The following is a 21,752-nucleotide window of genomic DNA, read 5'->3' as shown; positions in this document are numbered from 1 at the left end:
GCATGATCCCATGCTGTTTTTCGTTACTGGTTTGCACGGCGCTTGGTGTTGTTTTTCCTGGGTGATGAATGGATGGATGGTTGTCTCTCCTTTAAGAAAAAGATGGATGTGTTGCACGACAGGTGGGAAATATCGAGGCTTGGGAGCCGCGCAACGACTTGTTGGGTACATACGGAGGGAGGCTTGGGCAACAAACAAAAAAGACACGGGGTGGATGAGTAGACTTAATGATACCCGGAGCTGACACTCCCGACTCTTTCTGCTGATCTCGCGGTTGTCATGATGTGACATGACTTGTTGGGTTTCTCACAAGTGTTCAAGGCATGAGGAGGAGGGTTTATGCTTTGATATTTGCCCAGTATCAACTTTGACTCCTAGTCATAAACTCTTGGATCCCGTCTAATACGCCCTGCGGCGTTGGTGACTCGGCGCACACGTCGGGCTCAAAGCCAAATGACTTGAGGTGATCTCTTGTTGTAGGCCCAATCGTCGCGACATACGTCTTGCCATCCCGCACGCTCCCCTCGCGCACCTTGCCCGTCTCTGGGTCCAGCACGCCCATAACCCGGAGTAGGCTATCGCACCCCGTCGGCGAGAAGACGACCACCCACCGCGCGGGCGCATCGTGCGTCTCGGAGAGCACGCGATCTAGGTCGATGGGGAAGCTCTCCATGACGCCTGTTCCATAGACGACCGTCTCGTCAACTGCGATGCGCTCGCCGTCCGGCAGCCCAGGGTTCTGCAGCGTCTTGGGGATGATGTCCCGTCGAGTCTCCCCAACGAGGAATAGCACGGGAGGCAATGACGGCCGGCCGGCGTGCCATTCGCGGTAGTGAGAGAGGATATAAGGGGCGAGGGTCGCGCCGTTGCCCGTGTGGCTACCGAAGACGCTCAGGGGGGATCCTGCGGGACGGCGGCGAGGGCGCGGGTCGTCGCGGGGCCGACGCTGTAGACGGGGATGTGCTGGAGGTGAGGCCACGACGTCGGGGGGTCATTTTTGATACTGTCATTTTCTGAAGATCAATCAGCTTGTGCGATTCTACTCGGTGAAAGTCAATTGACTTGTTCTTGAGACGCACCATCCTTGCCGTCCTGCACCAGCTTCACAAACGCCTCGACCGCGCGCTGTGAAGTAAAGATCAAGCCGCCGTACTCGTGATGCTCCTTGTTTCCAATCCGTCCCTCATGGAGCACCTCGGCAACCTTTTTCATGCCCTCATCTTGGAATTGGTGCAGCAGCACGGGGACAAACTGCGGCGCAAAGGAAGCTCCGGCGGCGCTGGTCTCGGAGAAGAGGTCCTCGTATGAATCGCCGGGGCTTGACCTCGTCTTGAGCAGGAGGACCGGCACCTTGTCGGAAGATGTCATGTTGACGTAGGGACCGGAGGAGGGAGTGTCAATGGCAAGGCTGAGGGATCATGAATCGGAACTCGGAGCGAGGACTGATCAGCAACTTTTGGAGGGACGGGGAGGAGGGGCACATGGAAGGGAAAAGGTAGGCATGGCGTCACTAGCGGGCATTTTTGATAGTGGATGCCGGGAGTGAGGGCGGGCGCTAGTGACGAATTGGGGCTAGTGTCTCGCTGCTTCAACCGTCGTGACGCAGACATGGGATGGAAGAGTATTGTAAAACCATTGATGAATTTGTGAAGCTATTTCTATTGTTTGATGAGGATTTGCTGGCGTTTCAGAGCTAAATCGCCTATCGCACCTGGTCTCCTGGCAGTGTCAAGGATTACCTTGGAAAGAATCGAATAATAGCATCACCAAAGTCGAACGTCTGTCCCGTACGGCAGTACGCAGGAGAAATTTGGGAGCGGACATTCAATGCCAGCTTGGTGATTCAACGCACACTCGTGGTTAATATCAGCACGAGAAAAATACAAGAATGCAAGTGACTATTTAGAAGATGCTTAATAAACTCTTAGTATAAAGATGTAATTAGCTTAGAAGGGTCTCTACAAGAACCTTTCTTTGCTTTAGATCGCGCTTTCTCCTTCTTTATGATTGCTGTTATAGAAAAGGGGGGAAATGAACTGATGAGCATATGCTAAGGATAGCTAGGTATCTAGGTTTAGTGGTACACCAAATAGCCAAGTTGGTATGTCAAACATCCGCTCTCGTCAACGACCTCCAGCCCATTCACAAGGTAAGGTCGCTCGGTATGCTTCCAAACGCCCCAAAGAGAGATGGATCCAGAGCCAAGTCCTCATAGGTATCGAGATAGCCCGGCGCGATCACCCCTGGCATCTGTTTGAAAAGGTCTACCCAAGCATTAGCATGTTGATCAGATATCAAGGAGGGTAATAGACTTACCATCCAATGATGCTGTGGTGGGAGATTCCCCTAGCTTCAACATGGCCGAGATGGTCTTGACCGCTCTTCGGGCCTCTATGGATTGACTGGCGTTCATCTCCCACAGGTTCCTCGCAATGGTCAAGGCATTTAGAATATCATCTCGTCTGGGCAGTGCGTTTGCTGCAGCGGGATCTTCATCGAACCTGCTAAGGGCAAAGCATAGCATCATTGTAGCCTGCAGGAATTCGTGGTTGAGCGATGTAGCCACCTTCCAGCGAATGCCATACATGAACCCCCCAGGCTGAGTCTCCTCACTCATCCTTCGCTGGTGGTCTAGTATTGCCAGAGCAGCATCGATGCACGCTTTGCTAGATTTGGCGTTTACTTCTCCAGAAGAGCCTTTAACAAAGGCTCGACGGTGCAGGAGATAGACAGCCTTGTTTATCAGAATGTCCAAGAACATACGATACAGTATCGTCACGGGGTTTTCGGCAATCGATGCCTCGAGCGATTTGTGCTTTAGCCATGCCGGTATAGATTCGACGGTTTCTTCGAGTTTGGTACTTAGTGCAGAAATCGTGGCGACTAAGGGCGGCCCTCCTTCTGTTGCATCATATATCTCGGCCGCCAGTGTGATGATGCGGTGCCTTTGGATAATGTACAGCAGCGAGCTGGGTTCAGTAAGTGGCCGCTCGACTGGAGTTTTGTCGTGCTCGAGACTTATGTCCCCGTCAAGCAAGTGTGCAGGAGGGCGTGTATCACACTGGGAGTCCTTGATGATGCGTGGTAGTCCAACTTGTGTGCTCGTGAAGAAATCCATATCGTAGAGGGTCATCCATATTCGCCGTCTGAGCTCTGCTTGTAATGGCCGAATAGTTGGCCAGTGAGCTGGATCTCGGTGCAGTCCCATCCGCATGGCAACTCGGATGACGACGCCCATCAATACCCAAGTGCCGACATGTGTATCAACGTTGACATTCTGGTCAAGAGCGAAGTGCAAGGTCAGCGTTTCTATCGTATATCTGCTCGATCGCAGATAGTCCCCAGCGACCAAGCAGTGGATGGTGAGTGTACGGTAGGTCTCCAACGTGTCCTGTGATTCAGTCGCGGACAAGCCAGAGGCACCGATATCTTGTTGCTGGAGGAGTATCGAGATACTCATGATGCTAAATAAGAGGCCTATCCACATGATCGACGCGGTTGCGAGATTGGCCCAAAAGTTTGTGTACTGAGCAGGGTAAGTGAGTATACTTCAGGGTATGGCACCCGACCCTCACCTCAGCGAGGAACGTGTTTCGATGCAGAATGACTGATGGCGTTGGTTAATTAATGAATACATATATTTATATATAGAAACTCACCTGGAGCAAAATCGAACGTGTTGAAAAAGTGGGAGACGTGTCTATCAACCACCTTGCGGGGCGGCATCATGGCTAGAATCTGCTCTCTCGGGAGACAGGCGACACTCGTCAGGAGAGACATTCTCGTGGTCGGCAATCCCATATCAGCAGTAAGTAAAGTCGATTCCGGGCTCATTTCACTGTCCGAAAGGTCGTCAGATAGTTCGTCTTTGAGCTGTCGAATCTGCCAACCATCAGCACCAAATTCATCAACTCGGCTGCGTAGTAAATCAGATACACACATCATCTAAAATCGTTGCCCAATGAGAACTACCGGTATACACGGCATTCCCCTCTTCAAGGCTCAATTTCCCTATGTTTTCTGCGGCATGACTATCAGAAGACGCTCCTCGCGTCTCAGTTTCATCATCGAGAACCTCGCTTGGTGACGCTACGGGTTGCTGTGAGTTCTGTGCCATCTCAGTAACGAGGCTCTCGATGCGGGCAACCCTCTGACGAGCATTTCGGCTCCGTTTGTGAGGTCTATAGTCAATGGCATCTTTGCGCTCTTGCTCTGAAGAGCTATATATGCATTCCCCACCACGCCGTACACATGCGCTGCAGGGAGACTGTCTATTGCATCGAAGTCTACGACATCAGTTGACGGCCCGTCATATAAAGGTTCAACTTACTTGCGACCACGACAGAAGTTGCAGCTCAGTATAGGCTTATCCCGTCTCCTACCTAGGTGTGTCGATGGGGAAATCATCTCGCTGCGATGGTGTTTGTAGACGGATGGATGTGGGGAGTGATGGAACGAAGGGTGAAGGGTGACTACTGTGTCAGGTATGAAAATACAGGCGCTTCGCACAGTGGGAAGAGCAAGAACTTGGAATGACGGGCATGACCGAATACAAATATTAGCTAAGAAATTATCAGAGAATTGAATGAATACTTAGAAGAGATTATATCATAGCTCTATTTTAGCTTAGATTATTTCCTTTTACTCCAAGGTTGTCAGTGATTCAAGATATGAGGAGGTAGTGATGAGGATGTATTGAGGGTGGCTAGCCATTTGAAGAGGATCATCAACAACGTTTGCGAAATCATGCTCTGTCTAAGTACCTAGATAGCTGTCCCTCCCTACCTAAGTTACACGTCCCGATATTGGGTATCCCCAGCTTTTTGCCATGAGTCTACAGCATTTGGGTAGCAAACGTAGCTCTGACGTCTTTTACAGTGAGACGTAGGATTGTCTCCTTGGAGAACTCGTTGATGATTACCACCGCCGAGACATTTTTCGTGTTCAATATGTGAAGGGCCATGACGAGGTCCATTGTGATGATGTGGTCCTGATATGGATCACCCCGGAGAGACGGAGGGTGAGTGGGTCCAATCGCCGGAGAGTCACGGCGGAGCGTCCGAGACGGACGGTCGGACAATCATCGTGTAAGCTCATTGGTCAATGGTATTACTACCAAACCATTGCGACCACGGTCCGCGATGGAATCATGACTTTAATGCCCGCCCATGAACATTTATAAACCAAGTCGGTGAACCCATAGACATATTATGCCCACCAATCTAAAATTACTTTCATCCTTTGCTTTACTGCCCAAAATGATGCCAACAGAGAAAGTCGACGTGGTCTACCCTTCGGGTGTCAGGCTTGTGCTACTCATGATATCCGTCTTCATCGGCATGTTTCTAGTAGCACTGGTACGTCAAACATAATGAAAACCATTTGCATGAACGTCTATCCACTGACCTACTTATAGGACAAACTTATTATCTCGACCGCCATCCCCGCCATCACCGACGAGTTCCATTCAGCCAACGACATTGGCTGGTATGGCACAGCCTATCTTCTCACCAACTGCGCCTTCTTGCTTGTGTTTGGCAAGATGTATACCTTTCTGGACGTCAAGGCTACTTTCATGGCAGCCGCCGTGTTGTTCGAAGTGGGCTCCGCCATCTGTGGCGCGGCACCCAACTCGATCGCCTTCATCATCGGCAGGGCCATTGCGGGCCTAGGTGCCGGGGTATACAGTCCGGGGTTGTGAGTCTTCATCATTCTCGCTTATCATGCTTACTTACTCACATATCATCAACTCGCTAGCTCGTCATAATCGTCTATGCCGTCCCACTCCAGAAACGGCCCATGTATCAAGGTCTCTTTGGAGCCGTGTATGGGATCTCCTCCATAATCGGCCCACTGGTCGGTGGTGCTTTCGCCACAAACGTTACTTGGAGATGGTGTTTCTATATCAACCTTCCCTTGGGAGGCGTGGTGCTAGTGTGTGTCTTCTTTCTGCTTCACATCCCTGAGCGTTCCACTACGGCGGACACCTTGCGCCAAAAGCTACAACAGCTCAACATCGGGGGACTATTGGCTCTCCTTCCTGGAGTGATTTGTCTCTGCCTGGCACTCCAATGGGGAGGGTTCACATTAAGTGTAAGTCCAAGTCCCAGGTCAAGCCAACCGAGCTGACTATCGACCAGTGGAGCAACGGCAAGATCATTGCGTTGCTTGTCGTTTCTTTTACCTTGTTGATCGCATTTGTCTTGATTCAAATATGGAAACCGGCACAGGCAACGGTGCCACCACACGTATTCATCCAGCGAAGCATCGCTGGTGGGTTCTGGGTGAGCTGCTGCGTCGGAGCACACCAGACACTGCTCATTTATTTCCTACCCATCTGGTTCCAGGCAATCAAGGGTGATTCGGCCGTCGAAAGTGGCATCCACCTCTTGCCTATGGTGCTCTCGCTTGTTGTTGCGTCGATCCTCACGGGAGTGCTGACCACCCGTGTTGGATACTACATGCCATTCTTGATCCTGGGCATCTGCATCGCGGCGATTGGTGCCGGAGTTCTTACTTGTCTTCACGTGGACGCATCGGCGGGCCAATGGATCGGGTACCAGGTTTTGTACGGCTTCGGTCTAGGCGCTTGTTTCCAGGCGCCTAACATGGCCGCGCAGACGGTGCTACCTCGGAATGAGGTCTCCATCGGGGCTTCACTCATGCTTTTCGCCCAGACGCTCTTTGGCGCCATTTTTGTGTCTGTTGGTCAGAACGTTCTTAATGGCGAGCTAGCTAAGCGCCTTTCCACGTTCTCGAGTATCACTCCTCAGCAGATCGAATCTGCTGGGGTGACCGGTCTCTTTGAGATGATCCCGGACAGGTATCATGGGGCAGCTCTGCAGGCCTACAATAGCTCGTTGAGTGTCTGTTTCCGAGTTGCGCTCATTACGGCCTGTCTTGCCATTCTCGGTGGTCTTGTTATGGAATGGCGCAGCGTCAAAAAAGAAGTGCGGGAAGAGGTTAATGATGGCGTCGAAATGAGGACTGTTGAAGCATAAACTGCCGGGTAGTTGAGATATCTCAGGCGGGCTTTGGATGTAAATATAAAGGAGGAACTTGATGGGTGTTACTTCACACATATGAGAATATCAGTGTATTATTAGACAATTTTAGGCAGAACATGTAAAAATTAGTAGACTATTATCCCAACATTTGCCCATCTTCAATAGCCATGCTAAAGTAAAGTGAGATTCAATCCGCGAAGGGTCGTCAAGGAGTGAAACAATAGACATCTTCCAATACATAATTTTATGCTAATGCATATCCACATGTCACCCCACGTTGAAAAGCGGCAGGCGGGAGCACCCTATTTCTTATCGATAAGGTCTTGGCGATGGAGCCATCGCGATTGACGTCTTCTGATGGCCTATTTTCGTTCCTGGACCGGCTTCTCGGGAGGGCTGACAAATTGGCGTCACACCACGACAAGGCCAGGACCCGCGGCCTTTAAGCTCTTTTGCTTTTAAGTCCCTCTTTTTCTCTTTCCTCCTGTGGTTTATCTGTTTACCTGTGCGAGCGGCTATCGATACGTCCCCTACCTCTGATTGCACCGAAGCTCCGGCCTTCGGTCCCTTTAATCTTGTTGCACCACTCGCCACACCCGGCCACATCTCGCGACAGGAACTCCGTGGCGCCATGGCAGAAGAGCCCAGAGATACACGGGACGACAAGTCCTCGGCGGTTACGTCCGCTGCCCCTGGCGCGCTGGCCCCTGCGCAGGGAGGAGGCTCTGCTGAGCCGCCCAAGAGGATCCCCAGGGGAGTGGTCCTGGGTCCGGATGGCAAACCGTGAGTCAACGACGCCCGCTATATCCCCGGCACCAGGACTCCCTCTCGTGTCATATCTTTGTGTCTCTGGAATCGATCTATTCGCTAACCGTGCTATCTCTCTCACCCCATGCAGATGTCGGAATTGCACGTCTTTCGCCGCGTGGGCCGCCCAGACAAAGGACACCCTCAAGCACGATGCTGCACGGACACCGACGGCGACACAAGGGCCTCCGGCCGACTGCCCTCCGGACGTCGAGACACTTGGCCGGAGCACGTGGACTCTGCTACACTCGATCGCGGCTCAGTACCCGGAGCAGCCGTCCAGGGGCCAGCAGTCGGACCTGCTCAGCTTCGTGGGCCTGTTTTCCAAGCTGTACCCGTGCTGGGTGTGCGCCGAGGATTTTCAGGGCTATCTACATCGCGACGCGCCCAAGGTTGGTAGCAGGGACGAGTTTGGCAAGTGGCTGTGTGGCGCACACAATGAGGTGAACCGCAAGCTTGGCAAGCCCGAGTTTGACTGCTCCAAGTGGGAGGAGAGATGGCGGACTGGCTGGAAGGACGGCCGCTGCGATTGAGCTGAGGCTACGAAACTTCGGAGCTCGACCCGAGAGAAGCTCGGACGGTGTGAGCTGAGGCTACGAGGCTGGATCGCCGGCCGGGCCGGTGGATTCAGGGTCCAGGACTGTGATGTGATTTTTTTGGGGAACCTCGGTGTGCGGTGTACGATATTGGCCTAAGATCAAGGGAAGGGTGTCCCTTCGGGGATGCACACCGGTTGGTTTGTGTACTTGTATGATGACTCCCCGGAGAAGACGTGGCCGAGGGTGGATACGGCCAATGCCTTGAGAAAAAGAGTGGGATATTCTAGAGAGGAGGATAAAAGAGGCCAGCATCGGGAATCAGGACATGGCAAGGACATGCATGGCCGATGTTGACACTGACGACATGAAGGGACAAGATGGTTGCACAGCAGGGGCGTCGAATGGATAGAATCTCTTCTCACGATATGTATGATATCAGATACAAACAGCTCCCTTGTATAATACACAATGTACATGCCGATGGACGTACCTATAGAAGGGTTCCCGGGCAGAACTTCTAGAAGGGAACTAGAACAGGGTCTATATCTAAGCATGTATCGAGGTCCTGTCTTGTAGACCGTAGCAGCAGGTCTCCCTCGTTCGCCGCACCTAAAAGGAACCGTATCAAATCTCCGTGCTGTTCGGCTCGCAGCTCCGGTGGAAGCATGGACGAGGAAGACCCAGCCCTGCCAGACCACCAGGCCGTAGCGAAGAACCAGAAAGAAACGTCTTTTTTTCTCCCAAAGAACCGTGTGCCCCCTACCCGCCTGCCCGTGTGTCTATCCCTGCTCCATTCGGTGTTCCCCCTTTGGCCGGTGACGAGGCCACACCGCGATAAGGATGATCTGACAAGGCCTTGTAAACACACACGGCACCGTCTACTGAACTACCGGGCCGCCTTACTGCTGGCCCCCCCTGGTGCAATGAGCGGGCGCTGCAGCTTTCAATCTCTGGTTACCTTACCCTGCAAACCGGTCCCATCTCGCATGCCCGTCAGTCTCTCTCTTGTCTCGGCGCCCCCATCCCTGCGATGACGGGTTCTGTAACGCGATGTCTGGTCGACCCTCGTAACCTCATACCGACGGCAAGAAGCGGCAAGGAGAGGAAAGAAGAGGTTCTAAGAGTCAAGAGGTTGGCCTTGTTTTTTTTTAATTGCTTTCGCAGTTGAATGTCCGTTTTCTCGAGACACAATATGCCACCACCAAAGGGCCTTTTACGGATACGATATCCCTGCCTCAGCCCGTAAGCCCCCTCTCTTTTTGCTACGCAGCTACGAATAGGTGCTCTCTGTAGAACTTTTCCCTACATACTACCTATGCATTGTTGTCGTCTCTTGTCCCATCAATGTTCGGAACGACATGCCGCCACCATCTCTTGAGTCAATGCTCACGGGAAGGGTGAATGTGACGCTCCCATGCAAGATGCCTTGCTACTCACTGCCGGAGCTGGCAAAGCCATCGGGGAGACGCGCATCGCATCGTATTCTACCAGTAAGCCAACTGGACGGTCTCGCCATGGTCGTCATAGCCGTTGGCAAAGAGCGCACTTGGACCCCCGTTCCCAATTGCCGCATCTTGCTTGGTTGGGCCTCGACTGCTTCTGGCCTTCTACTGCATCTCGTTCGCTGTTCCGGCAAAAACAACGCCATGGGTTCGTAAATATCCATCCAGTGAGACCCATCGCCGTCCCGTCGGATATAATCATTTATGGCATGGTCCCGGCCCGCGCTCGGCCACACAGAGAACGTGGTCCGGCCTAGCCGAGAAAGAGTCAACAGCATCAGGGATCTCACATCACATCGGAGCTGCCCTGTATACCGCAAGATGGGATCGTGGCTGGTTTGCTTCTTGTTTGCTTTGGCTCTGGGCCCTTGTTCCTTGCCCTGCCCTGTCCGGCATCCCACTTCCCATGGAATGGATGCTGCCACATCTATACTCGAGAGCTCGTGCAACTTGCGACACCTACAAACGTGCCATGGCATTTCTGGTTTAGAGTACCTGCATCGAAAAAAAAGATATGGAGACCTGAGCTGTCTCGATCCCCTACAGCATGGCCCTAGTCTAGTCTGCCCGATTGAGGGACCCGTCAGAGGAAAGCTTGCATCATATGATTATTGTACTGTAGAGAGGGAGAGAAAAAAAAAAACTGAGAGGCGTCGGTGGCATTACATCACCATGGCTGAAACGCTCACCACTGGCTCGAGGGGCTCACCTCGCTCTTTCGGGTGCCCGCCCGGGAGCGAGCGATGGATCGATCACTCGAGAACAGCGGTAAATGTCATGTCGGACCTGGACCTGATCCCTATCCCTCATTCATGCCGTTGCGTCCCCTGGCTCCGATTGCGCTCATATCATGATGGTCTTATTTTTGGCAGCCAAATCAGATTCAAGGATCGAATGCGTATACGCCCGCTCTTTCGAGGTGTGGATGGATTGGATGGGATGTCCTCAACCTCCAGTGTAGCTAGCTTTTGCTGTTGGCTGCTGCTTTCGTCTGCCAGAGCCAGAGTATAAACATCTCACCTCCCCTCCTCCCGGATCCAGCTTCTTTCCCATCTCCATCCTTATCAACCTGCATTCCATCCATCACATTGTCTTGGTTTCAATCACCCAGACACCCACATCTTCCCTATAAAGCCTGGCTAGCTTCACCTACCTACCCCTCCAGCTCCAAGCTTATCAGTTATCGCCTCCATCATCAATTCCTCTAGATCTTCAGCAACCACCATCCAATCTACCCCATCATGAGTGAAGATCAGGTTCAGGGCCTCAAGCAGCCCATCGACGTCGCCGAGTACCTCTTCAAGCGACTCCACGAGGTCGGCGTCCGCTCCGTCCACGGTGTTCCAGGCGATTACAACCTCGTTGCCCTCGACTATCTTCCCGATTGTGGTCTCAAGTGGGTCGGCAGCGTCAACGAGCTCAATGCTGGTGAGTCCTCATCATGACTTCATCCCGATGCCCCCCTCAGTCACTGACGTCTCTCTCCAGCCTATGCTGCCGATGGCTACGCCCGAGTCTCCAAGATTGCTGCTCTCATCACCACCTTTGGTGTCGGTGAGCTTTCTGCCATCAATGGCCTCGCCGGTTCCTTCTCCGAGCACATCCCCGTCGTCCACATCGTTGGCTGCCCTTCCACCATCTCCCAGCGCGATCAGATGCTTCTCCACCACACTCTCGGCAATGGCGACTTCGACGTCTTCGCCAACATGAGCTCCCAGATCTCCTGCAACATGGCCAAGCTCAACAAGCCTTCCGAGATTGCTGAGCAGATTGATAACGCTCTCCGCGCTTGCTGGCTCCAGTCCCGCCCCGTCTACATCATGCTCCCCACCGATATGGTTCAGGAAAAGATCGAGGTGCTCGCCTTGAGACCCCCATCGACATGGCAGAGCCTGAGAACGACACCGAGAGCGAGGACTTTGTCGTCGAGGAGGTCCTCAAGGCCATGTACGCTGCTACCCGACCTGTCATCCTGGTTGATGCTTGTGCCATCCGTCATCGTGTCGTCGAGGAGGTGCATCAGCTCATCGACAAGCTCGAGCTCCCCGTCTTTGTCACCCCCATGGGCAAGGGCGCTGTGAACGAAGACCACCCCAACTATGGTGGTGTCTTTGCTGGTGAGGGATCTCATCCTCCCCGAGTCAAGCAGATCGTCGAGGAGTCGGATCTGCTCATCACCGTTGGCGCTCTCAAGAGTGACTTCAACACTGCCGGTTTCTCCTACAGAACCTCCCAGCTCAACTCTGTCGACTTCCACAGCACTTACTGCAAGATCCGATATTCCACCTACCCTGGTGTCGCCATGAGGGGTGTCCTGCGCAAGGTCATTGACAAGGTTGACCCTGCTTCCATGCCTGCGCCTTCCATCCCCGAGGTTGTCAACGAGGTCGAGGAGAACTTTGACAGCTCCGAGACCATCACCCAGGCTTGGTTCTGGCCTCGCATTGGCGAGTTCCTCATCCCCAAGGATATCATCGTGACCGAGACCGGAACTTCCAACTTCGGTATCTGGGATACCCGATTCCCTCCTAATGTCACTGCTCTCAGCCAGGTTCTCTGGGGCAGTATCGGCTGGTCCGTTGGTGCTTGCCAGGGTGCTGCACTCGCAGCCAAGGATCTTGGAAACGGCCGACGAACAATTCTCTTTGTCGGCGATGGATCCTTCCAGCTGACTGCTCAGGAACTGAGCACCATGATCCGACATGGCCTCAAGCCCACAATGTAAGTTGACATCCAGCTCCTCTCATAAAGTATTGAAATCTGACGCTAACTCTTCTAATAGCTTCGTCATCTGCAACGATGGTTTCACGATTGAGCGCTTCATCCACGGCATGAATGCCGAGTACAACGACATCAACGAGTGGAAGTACAAGGAGTTGGTCAGAGTGTTCGGCGGTGAGAAGACCTGCAAGACATTCACCATCAAGACTAAGGACGAGCTCAATGACCTCCTGGTCGACGAGGAGTTCAAGGCCGCCGACTGCCTCCAGTTCGTCGAGCTCTATATGCCCCGGGAGGATGCTCCCCGTGCCCTGATCATGACGGCAGAGGCCAGTGCCAAGAACAACGCGAAGAAATAAACGTGACGGATAGAATGGTTATTAGGAAATGTTCCTGGTGAACAGAACAAATGGGTTGGAGGGAGACAGACAGTGCCCGGTCACTTGGTCAGGCCCTGGTCTGGGTTAATGGTAATGGCTGATTGGTGCGGTGCACATTATAGAATGGCGGTTTGCTGAGCAGGTCTTTGCCTGAAATTGTAAAAGCGAATATTATTATGAGAATTGATCAGTTTTCAGTTTTTGAGTGTTGATGATCAAGTTGTGAGTTGAGCTGAAAGGTCGTGTGATGAGGAGAGCTGAGATAGGACGCGGATACACGTGATACGCTGGCACGTCGCGTTGAAAATCTCCATGTATCCACGTACCTTTCACCTTACTAACACCAAAGCATGCTTCAGCATCCTCGCTCCAACACAACTCGATCAGTTTCAAGACCAATTGATCTATCTTTATCGAATTCCATTTCACAACATTATGAGTGACGGGGCAAACAAGCGGAAGCAAGGACCTGGGGGGAGCGGTCCGGCCAACAAGAAGAGCAAGGTAGGCCAGATGAACCGATCCATCCCACCATCAAAACCCCTTTCTCCCACTCCTAGGATCCAAATCCCGTTCAGATTACGAATGATTTGTCAGAACAAAAGTGCTGATCATCTTCATAGGGAGGCAGCGCTGGCAAGTGGCAGACGCCACACCAAAAGGCCAAACAAACTGAAAAGGTGGAGTTGGGAAGAACTTTGGAGATCAACGATGCCGGGATCTGGGTCACATACGCCAGGGGCATGAAGGGAAAGGCTATGCGGGAATTCAGGGCCCTTTGTGACGAGGTATGTGACTCGTGCTCATGCATGTTCCATGCTGCCATGTCTATCAGAGCTCGGCACACTCAACTGACTTGGGTTACTGCAGTATGGCGAATCACTGTTTGGGATAAAGCCTCCGGCTGAAGATGGTGAGGACGAGGAGGAAGGCGAAGAGCCCAAGGACATTGAAGCTTCGATCCAGCAGGAATTGGCCGGCATGGGGGCCAAGAAGCCCAAGACGAAGCAGTTCTTTACGCCCATATCAACTAACCTCGACTGCGTCTTCTTCATGAAGCTCCAGAAGCCCGCTGAGCCCCTCGAGATGGTCAAGCGGATTTGCCAGGATGCCAAAGATTGCCCGGACCCAAGACAGCGCAAGGTCAAGTACATCAACCGCCTCACACCCGTCTTTGATACAGACAGGGCAACCGACAAAGGCATCGAGCGCGTGGCGCGGACGGTCATGGCTCCATTCTTTGAGCTCAAGAGCGAGTCAGGAGAGGATACAACCGAGAAGGCGGCCGCTTCGCAGGGTGATGGTGAGGGGCCTGCATCCTGCACGGTAAGAAACAGCCATGATTCGCGGGGATGCTTTGCGTGAAGCTGATCAGGTTCTGCCTCCAGTACGCCATCAGACATACCATCCGGAACCACACCGCTTTCAAGTCGAGCGTCGTCATCAAGATGATTGCGGATCTGGTGAGCCCCAAGCACAAGGTCAACCTGACAAACCCCGACAAGGTGGTATTGGTCGAGATTTTCCAGGTAAGCGGCCCTCGCGTATTGGACCTATGGCGGCATCAAGAAAGCTGACTAGCGTTGAGACGTTCTGCGGAGTCTCGGTTGTCGATGGTAAGCAGTGGGAGGAGCTCAGGCGTTACAATATAAACGAACTGTACAAGTTGATCCCTCAGAAGGAGGAGGAGCCCGCAGGAGCCGAAAGAGCCGCCCCTTCCGAGTCGACGTAGGCTCCGGATGGCTCTCGTTGGGCATGGTTGGCAGGCATGTAACTTTGCGAACCGAGTGCGATCAACGTGCAAGATGAGTAGAACCCTTTAATTACGGCAACACAACAAGAACCGACCGGGCGTAGCGGTCAGACGGGGTTGGTTGAAAGCCAGCATGTCATTGACCCATCAAGTATTCCATGGCTGTCCACAATGGCATCCCAAAAAGCCATGCTGGCCCGGCCGCGCTTCTGCATGAGTTCGTTGGGGGTCACGACAGCCTCCAACAGGGAACACCGGTGCCCCCGACGACAGGGTTCCGTACCCGAGGGAAATAAAGGTCATACGCTGTCACACGAAGGATCGGTACCGGTTGGCTCTCTGGGGCGGGAACGGACATTGGTGAATAGATTGGCAGGCTATTGCCGCCAGAGTTTGTCAAAGACACGACAGAAAAGACAATATGTTTTTCAGCACTCAACATCAACGCCGACCAATCTGCAGAATATGAGCTTCATGGGGACACACCCCTAGCTACCAAGCTCCGTGCGGCTCGGGTGAAGGCTTGACCGAGATGCAGCTCTAAGAGTATCCGTAGGAGCTTGGCCAGATTAACTTTTCGAAGACTCCCGACTTGGCTACTGAGGAGTGGGACACGGGATATGTCACTAAGCACAGAACCAGAGATGTGAAATGACTCTGGTCGAAAGGAATGAGGGCGGAGGGGATGAGTTGAATGCACCCAACAGAGGAATCGGATCCAGAAAGGCTGTTTGTTATACGTGCATTGCATCCAACACACGACGACGCCTTCCAACGAGAAACATGTGAGACTCGGCAGCCAAAACCCGGAGCAATTCCGTGCGGCCCGCATACGGGACGGGTGGTGTTGTTCGGGCCCGAAGACACGGGGCTTGAAGGCTTTGACTGGGATGTTATGCTCCGTTGGTCTTCGAGGATGCCATTCAGAGACCTTTTGATCAAGCTTGACTTGAAGCGGTAGCCATATCCGCCGTGGCTGGGGGCCACTGACTGGAGACCAGGGGGCTCCACGTCTGGCTGCGAGAAAGAAAAGAACCTGCGGTGACGAAAGAGGCGACGTTTGAAAATCGTCCAGGATTGGAAAGAGGAGAGAAACAAGACGGGGTCCCGAGGAGAAGGCGAAAGAAGAAGAGAAGGAAAAAAAAGCCACAGGAAACACCACACGAGCGAGGTTGCTGGGATGCAGGGTTTCGCGGAATGCGCGCTCAAGTCAGCTTCGCTTGCGGCAGCCAATCATAAATTTCCCGACTCGCTTCTCGATGCACGCCAGAGGCCATCCGTCCCCCATGTGGGATGGTTAAGGTCCATCAGGCATCCAGCTCTTTCTTCTCCAGTTGCAGGGGGGGCCAGGTCGCGCTGCTGCAGATCAGGAGCGTTTTGGTTGTGGCGCATGAGGCGATGTGACGCTTCTCGAATGCTCTTCCTTCTGGTCTTGTCGCTCTCTAGAAGGGAGTTTCTTCTTGGATGTTTGATAAAGGGCTTCTTCAATTGACGTCGGGCTGAGCCAGACCAGAATGGGAATTGGCCTCATGGCGGAGCCGGATCAGTTCCCGGTCCGTGACCCTGCCGTCGATCACGCCTAAAGAGACTACGCTACGTAACGTAACCAAGTGTCGTTTGTTGTTGGTTGACCAAGCGAAAGCGAAGCGATAGGTTCTGGTTCTGCAACAGAAGACGGATACAGCACAGAGCCGCTCGGTTGGGTTCAAGGCTGAAGGGGAGGGGGCGTGAAGGTCCCGTCGTCTATCCTGTCAGATCAGGCCAGGCCAGTCAACCTCTGCATCTGCATCTGCATCTGCATTTACAGTTCGCCCGTTGTATGCTGTGCCTTCTCTTCGGCCGTGTTCCGCTTCCTCCCTCCGACCCCCATGGAGAGAGGCGTTCCTGGGGGCCTCTTTTTTCCCCAATATTTTTTCAATAACAGCAACGCAACTCTCGCTAGCCCGGTTCAGGTTCTAGCCCGCTCCCCCTTGAGTCGACCCTTTGGAAACGCCTCTCGCATCGGCTTGACCGTTCCGAGGATAGCAGGCGATTTGTCCTGTCTGTCTTTCTTTGGCCGGGCCCCTACAGGTCAAAATCATCTCTCGTGCGCCTCTGCAAACGAGACTACCCGCCGCTATATCGTCGTCTATTGACGCCCCCCTGGAGACAGCCAGCGACCGGTGAGCTCAGCCATGCATCCTGGGCTGGGCCCCAGAGTTTTTAATGGATGGGATGCTTTACTACTCTCCGTTCCTGAACAGGCACGCTGTCACGTTCTACTGTAAGTTAGTTGGCGCTCGCCTATATCGACCATTTGCATGTCCCGTTGCGCCCCCCGCCAGCCCAGCCCAGTCCTCGGTTCTCCATTCCGCCCTTCTTGATCGGTCTGTCTACTGGGCTGGACTGGCCAAAACCAGACCAACCCAACCCAGCCCAGCCAGCCCTGTCATGGCTTCGAAGGCTCATGCGTCGTCTCGCTTCTGTCTCGCCCGTCATGAGCGAGTTTCCTTCTCTTACCGGCGGTGACATTGCCCCCCTGTCCCCGTGATAACTTTGCCTTCCCTGTATAGCAAATCCTCATTTCGCTGTTGGTTCCAAACATCAAACGCACCTATATACCCCCACCCACTGACAGTACACCCACCGATATGCGTCTTGCCCCATCTCGACAACTCCTCCTCGTCTAGCCTCTACCTCCCTACGCACGAGGCGTTCCCAAGAACCGAAGCCAACTTGCATCGCGGGAGCTAACACGTCGTTCAATCGACCCACTGCCTCGCATCTTGGAGTGTGTGGGCGGCATTGTCGTCATATCCCTTTCCGCGTCCCTGTTGTATCCATCCCATCCCATTCTCGCTCGCTCTCGGGTTCTTATGGGTGACTAGTACTTATCCTTCTATTTATCATCGCTCTTTTCCCGGTCTCCTTCCTCTTGGGTCGTAATCGAATACTTGGCGCAGCAAAAGACAAGGGCTCTTGCAAGCGTTCGAGACCCCCAACACCACCACGGCCACTTCTCTCGACCAGAACACCTCTTTATTATCTCATCCCAGTGTTGTAAGCCTATCCTTGTCAGGCATGCACCGAGGACATAGTCCATCCTCGAATCTCCCCACAGCAGGCAGTTGAATCGGTCAAGGGGTCAAGCATCCATTCCCGCAGGGCAACCCCATCTCTCTCTTGCAGCAGAAGCTGGCGTTTGAGTAGCTCTCAGCCATTCCCCATTAACATCACTAATCACGCCCAAACCACCTCTTTCTTATATATCCTCTTCCCCATGACTCGACCGTCGTACCAATGCACCGTTCGGGACGACGGCAGTCTGACCCCCTCGTCCCAGTACGTCGCGCAAACCTGCAACCTTGTGCACGACAATATCCCCCGTTCGGCCCGAGACTTCTTTTCTGTTGATCCCTCTACCGCTTCTTCCTCTGCTCCCAAATCCATGGCGGCTGCTCCGCCCGAGAAGTCAGTCCTCTCGCTCCTCAACGGCATCAGTCCTCGTCTGTCGGTCCAGGAGCTGGAGGTTGTCCCCTCGGCTCGACTACAACGCCTGTACAATGTCAAGGTCACCGAGGGACCCAGCCTCTTGCTGGCTCTGCCTCCCCCTACTGCCATGCGACTGCTACGTTCAGAAAAGTCCTCTATCGGTTCTGAGGCTGCCGTGTTAAAGTGGCTTTCTGCTGTCGCCAGGGAGAAGAAGACAAGTCCAGCGTCAGGCTCTAAGGAGACACCAGGCAGGACCACGGGGGACTCATCAAGCAGTGAACGGACGACCCATTCTCTCTCAGGATATCTACCCATACTAGTCCGGCACGAATCAACAGGTGGCGGTCTGGCAGTCGAGTACAACCTCAGTCGACCATCACGGGGTGCAGCAGTGTCTGCCCTCTCAAAACCTCTAACCCGCCGCGAACGGAGGATTGTGGACTTTCAAGTTGGTCAACTACTCCGTCGGATATCAACGCAGGTCTCACCAACGAGGAGATTTGGCATCGCCGCCGATGTGCTGTCGGTTCCGCCTTCGGTCGTTCACAACCCATCGAGACGCCTTGAGGGCGGGTTACACGAGTCGAGGGGTGCTGAATCCTGGAGGGTGGCATTTCACAACCTGATGGAGGCTATCCTGCGAGACGGGGAGGACTTGACTATTATGCTCAATTATACCACTATCCGACGACACTTTTACCGTTTCGAACACTTACTTGACGCAGTGACGGAACCAAGGCTGGTTGTCTTGGATGCTGGAGAAGATTCGAATACGCTGGTGATACGGCCAGGGGATGGGGCCAACGGGAGCCAAGCAAAACTAATATCGGTACGGAAAACTTCAGGAAGTCCGGAGCGGGGAGAGAGGCGATCGGAAGACTCAAGAGCAGTCGAATCGGATGATGAAGACGACAGGGAGGAGTATACTACCAGCAAGGGGCAGATCGAGGTGACGGGCTTACGACAATGGAGCAATTGTATATTTGGAGACCCCTTCTCGCCTCAGTCTTTAGCAAACGACCACGACCTTCGCAGGACTTTTGGCGTGGATTCGACAAACCACTCCCAGGAGATGAGAGGGATCCAACCCTCATCGAGGACACACCCAACGCCCACATCCGCCTCCTTCTGTACGAGTGCTACCACGCCGTCGTCTCGCTTGTGGGTGAGTTCTACCGGCCGCAGAACGACGGCGGGAAGCGCGAGCTGGCTGCGCGAAAACACCTGGGCGGCGTGTTGGCCCGGCTGGAGGAGCTGGACGATTCAGGGGGTCAGCGGCGCAGGCGCATGAGCGGCGAGATGTCGCCGGCCAAGAGGCCGCGGTCTGGAGAGGATGAATATGATAGTGATGACTAACGCTGGTTCGTCTTGGGATATTGGAAATATTGAGGCGTTCGTGGTGGGTGGGAAATACATATACGACAGATTCCGGGTCATGATGCAGCGATTCCAGGTAGAACTCTCGTCCCAGAGCGGAGGGGCCAGTATGGAAGACTAAATGAGTTAAATTCACTTTTTTAAGACCTTGTCCTCACGCCCTTCCTTTTCCCTTTACGTTTCGGCTACCGACATCTTTATCCGCGTCTTGACCATTCTCATCGTCTTCATCTCGCGGCAGCTGGAACCCCATCATGCCCAGAAGATTTCCCGTCGGGCCAGCCATACCCGCCTGGCTCTTGAAGCTCTCGAGAAGGTTCTTTGCCAGGTTGTAGTCAATGTCGACGTCCTCCTCGCTATCCTCATCCTCCTCAGCCACGTCTGGCAAGGGGGTCGATCGACTGCTTTCACCAGCCTTTGGGCTCTTATCCTTCAGCCGAGGGCGCTTCTCCTTGGCTGGGTCAAGTTTCAAGGCGCCGTGCGAGTTAAGCTCGGCTTCGAACTCAGTGGTGAGTTTTCGAATCTCTTCGTCTTCTACCTCGTCGTCGCCAGTGCTCTTGGGCGCAGGCTTGGGAGACTCCTTCTTGGGTGATTCCTTCTTGTCTGGGGTTGGAGTTGAAGATGGCAAACCCATCATTTCCCTCATCATCCGGGAAAACTCCTCCTCATCGAAGCTGACCTCTTTATCCTCGGCATCACTGTCTTCATCCGAAAATTCATCGTCTTCATCGTCGTCAAAGTCCATCTCATCGAGTTCCGCACCTTCCACCCCTGCGGAGTCATCATTGAGGAATGCTTCGAAACGAGAGACGATCTTGCGTAGGTCAGACTGCGTGTTTGCATCGCCAAATCCCGACTTTTCGCCCTCCTTGGCTGCTCCTCGCTTTCCATCAAGCTCCTTTTCGAAATCTTCGTAGTTGATGTCCATCCAGGCTTCGCTGTCATCGCGATTGGCATCTCCCCAGGACTTGATATCCTGATCCGTAGGAAGAACATCGTCACCGTCCTCTTCGAGGTCTTCAAGGACGATTGCCAGTTCTCTCACGACCCTGCTCTTGCTCTTTTCCGCTTTGGCGGCCAGCATTTCGAATCCACATGTAAGCTTCATGCCGATATCGAGCCGGGCTGTGATTTTGTCCGCCTCGCCTGAAGGGGCCTCCTTCTGGGCTTTCTGGATAACGTCTTGCCATGTCGGTGGCGCATCAAAGCGCTGGGAGCGCAGTTGCGCGAAGAGCACTTTACTAAATCGCACCGAGACTGTTATGAGATCCTGAGGCGGGAACACGGGTGGTTCAGTAGGTGAGATGATACGCTTGAGTGCGATGGGATCTCGGAGGTAAAAGGCCTCCACAGCAGGGGCCACAGACTTTGGAAGTGAATGTAGAACGTATGCCAGCTTTCTAGGTATTGTGACGAGGGAGTGATGAATCGATTCCTTGATCTGAGCTGGGTACTTCTCCAGCCTGTAGAAAGCCTCGGCCTCGACGAATGCTGAGTGAACGAGGGCATCCGGTTTCGTCTTGAGAGCCTCAACCGCGTCGGGAAGCGTGAGGTTTCGGGGCTTGAGGTTTTCTTCACCCTTGACCGGGATGATCAACAACTTTCCGTCGTGAATCCATGTTCGATTGTTGTCGATCTCTGGGTTGAGCCACCTGGGCAGCACATTGGCTGCTTCAACGAGGAGGAACTCGCCGTCTGTGTCAAAGACTCTGATCCAGAGTTTCGGGTGTGACTTGGTGAGTTCTCTCAGGATGTAGACAATTAGCCACTCATCTTCGACAGCGTCACCGTAGTCTGTGATGCCGTGAAGATATACCAACCCTAGCAAGGATTAGCTAGCCAGTCCAGTGACTTCGGGTGTGGCATGGGCTCTTGCCTTGCTCATTCTTGAGGGTGAGGTTAAACTCGTCCTTTTGCCAGATGTAATCCCCTGTGAGTGAGGTGGCGAGGTCTATAGCCGACTTTCTCACGGCCTCGATCTGTGAGAGTTGTCTCCGAGTTTCTAGTTGAGGGTCCAACACGAAGAGGAGATACTCTACACAGTTGTCGGGAAGTTGATTAACGAGTCCTGCCTGATCTGCCCCCTCAGAGGCAGTCCCTCCCTCAAAGACCGCTGATTTCGAAGACATGTTGAGCCAAACTTGAATTGTCAAGATTACGCCTACCTAAAGCTCTTGACTACAGGGTAAGGTATG

At 53.4% G+C, this 21,752-nt stretch overlaps 8 protein-coding genes across 8 annotated transcripts; 5 read left to right on the top strand and 3 right to left on the bottom strand.

The window, feature by feature from the left end:
- Window positions 1-361: 361 nt before the first annotated feature.
- Window positions 362-1,368, bottom strand: MRS44_002475 (uncharacterized protein; the record flags this gene model as incomplete). Its single annotated transcript, XM_065622845.1, has 2 exons — window positions 362-963; window positions 1,080-1,368. 2 exons carry the CDS (start codon window positions 1,366-1,368, stop codon window positions 362-364), a joined length of 891 nt encoding a protein of 296 aa, XP_065478917.1.
- Window positions 1,369-2,142: 774 nt separating this feature from the next.
- On the bottom strand, window positions 2,143-4,117 carry MRS44_002474 (uncharacterized protein; the record flags this gene model as incomplete). Its single annotated transcript, XM_046280738.2, has 5 exons — window positions 2,143-2,264; window positions 2,317-3,526; window positions 3,576-3,607; window positions 3,660-3,882; window positions 3,941-4,117. 5 exons carry the CDS (start codon window positions 4,115-4,117, stop codon window positions 2,143-2,145), a joined length of 1,764 nt encoding a protein of 587 aa, XP_046136578.2.
- Window positions 4,118-5,258: 1,141 nt separating this feature from the next.
- On the top strand, window positions 5,259-7,001 carry MRS44_002473 (uncharacterized protein; the record flags this gene model as incomplete). Its single annotated transcript, XM_065622844.1, has 4 exons — window positions 5,259-5,357; window positions 5,417-5,680; window positions 5,791-6,093; window positions 6,141-7,001. 4 exons carry the CDS (start codon window positions 5,259-5,261, stop codon window positions 6,999-7,001), a joined length of 1,527 nt encoding a protein of 508 aa, XP_065478916.1.
- Window positions 7,002-7,638: 637 nt separating this feature from the next.
- Window positions 7,639-8,347, top strand: MRS44_002472 (uncharacterized protein; the record flags this gene model as incomplete). The annotated part of the gene is made up of 2 exons (XM_046268054.2): window positions 7,639-7,790; window positions 7,906-8,347. The coding sequence occupies 2 exons, from the start codon at window positions 7,639-7,641 to the stop codon at window positions 8,345-8,347; spliced, it is 594 nt and encodes a 197-aa protein (XP_046136576.1).
- A 2,749-nt stretch (window positions 8,348-11,096) lies between these two features.
- Window positions 11,097-12,935, top strand: MRS44_002471 (uncharacterized protein; the record flags this gene model as incomplete). Its single annotated transcript, XM_065622843.1, has 4 exons — window positions 11,097-11,283; window positions 11,344-11,711; window positions 11,765-12,576; window positions 12,638-12,935. 4 exons carry the CDS (start codon window positions 11,097-11,099, stop codon window positions 12,933-12,935), a joined length of 1,665 nt encoding a protein of 554 aa, XP_065478915.1.
- A 456-nt stretch (window positions 12,936-13,391) lies between these two features.
- On the top strand, window positions 13,392-14,688 carry MRS44_002470 (uncharacterized protein; the record flags this gene model as incomplete). The annotated part of the gene is made up of 5 exons (XM_046268051.2): window positions 13,392-13,460; window positions 13,580-13,744; window positions 13,827-14,282; window positions 14,345-14,485; window positions 14,545-14,688. 5 exons carry the CDS (start codon window positions 13,392-13,394, stop codon window positions 14,686-14,688), a joined length of 975 nt encoding a protein of 324 aa, XP_046136573.1.
- A 3,280-nt stretch (window positions 14,689-17,968) lies between these two features.
- On the top strand, window positions 17,969-19,536 carry MRS44_002469 (uncharacterized protein; the record flags this gene model as incomplete). The annotated part of the gene is made up of 2 exons (XM_065622842.1): window positions 17,969-19,009; window positions 19,096-19,536. 2 exons carry the CDS (start codon window positions 17,969-17,971, stop codon window positions 19,534-19,536), a joined length of 1,482 nt encoding a protein of 493 aa, XP_065478914.1.
- A 175-nt stretch (window positions 19,537-19,711) lies between these two features.
- Window positions 19,712-21,686, bottom strand: MRS44_002468 (uncharacterized protein; the record flags this gene model as incomplete). The annotated part of the gene is made up of 2 exons (XM_065622841.1): window positions 19,712-21,351; window positions 21,410-21,686. 2 exons carry the CDS (start codon window positions 21,684-21,686, stop codon window positions 19,712-19,714), a joined length of 1,917 nt encoding a protein of 638 aa, XP_065478913.1.
- Between the last annotated feature and the right edge of the window lie 66 nt (window positions 21,687-21,752).

This window comes from Fusarium solani (genome assembly GCF_023522795.1).
Source record: "Fusarium solani strain SB1 chromosome Unknown bctg00000001, whole genome shotgun sequence".
Classification (NCBI taxonomy): domain Eukaryota; kingdom Fungi; phylum Ascomycota; class Sordariomycetes; order Hypocreales; family Nectriaceae; genus Fusarium; species Fusarium solani.
This window is presented reverse-complemented; position numbering and strand designations above follow the sequence as displayed.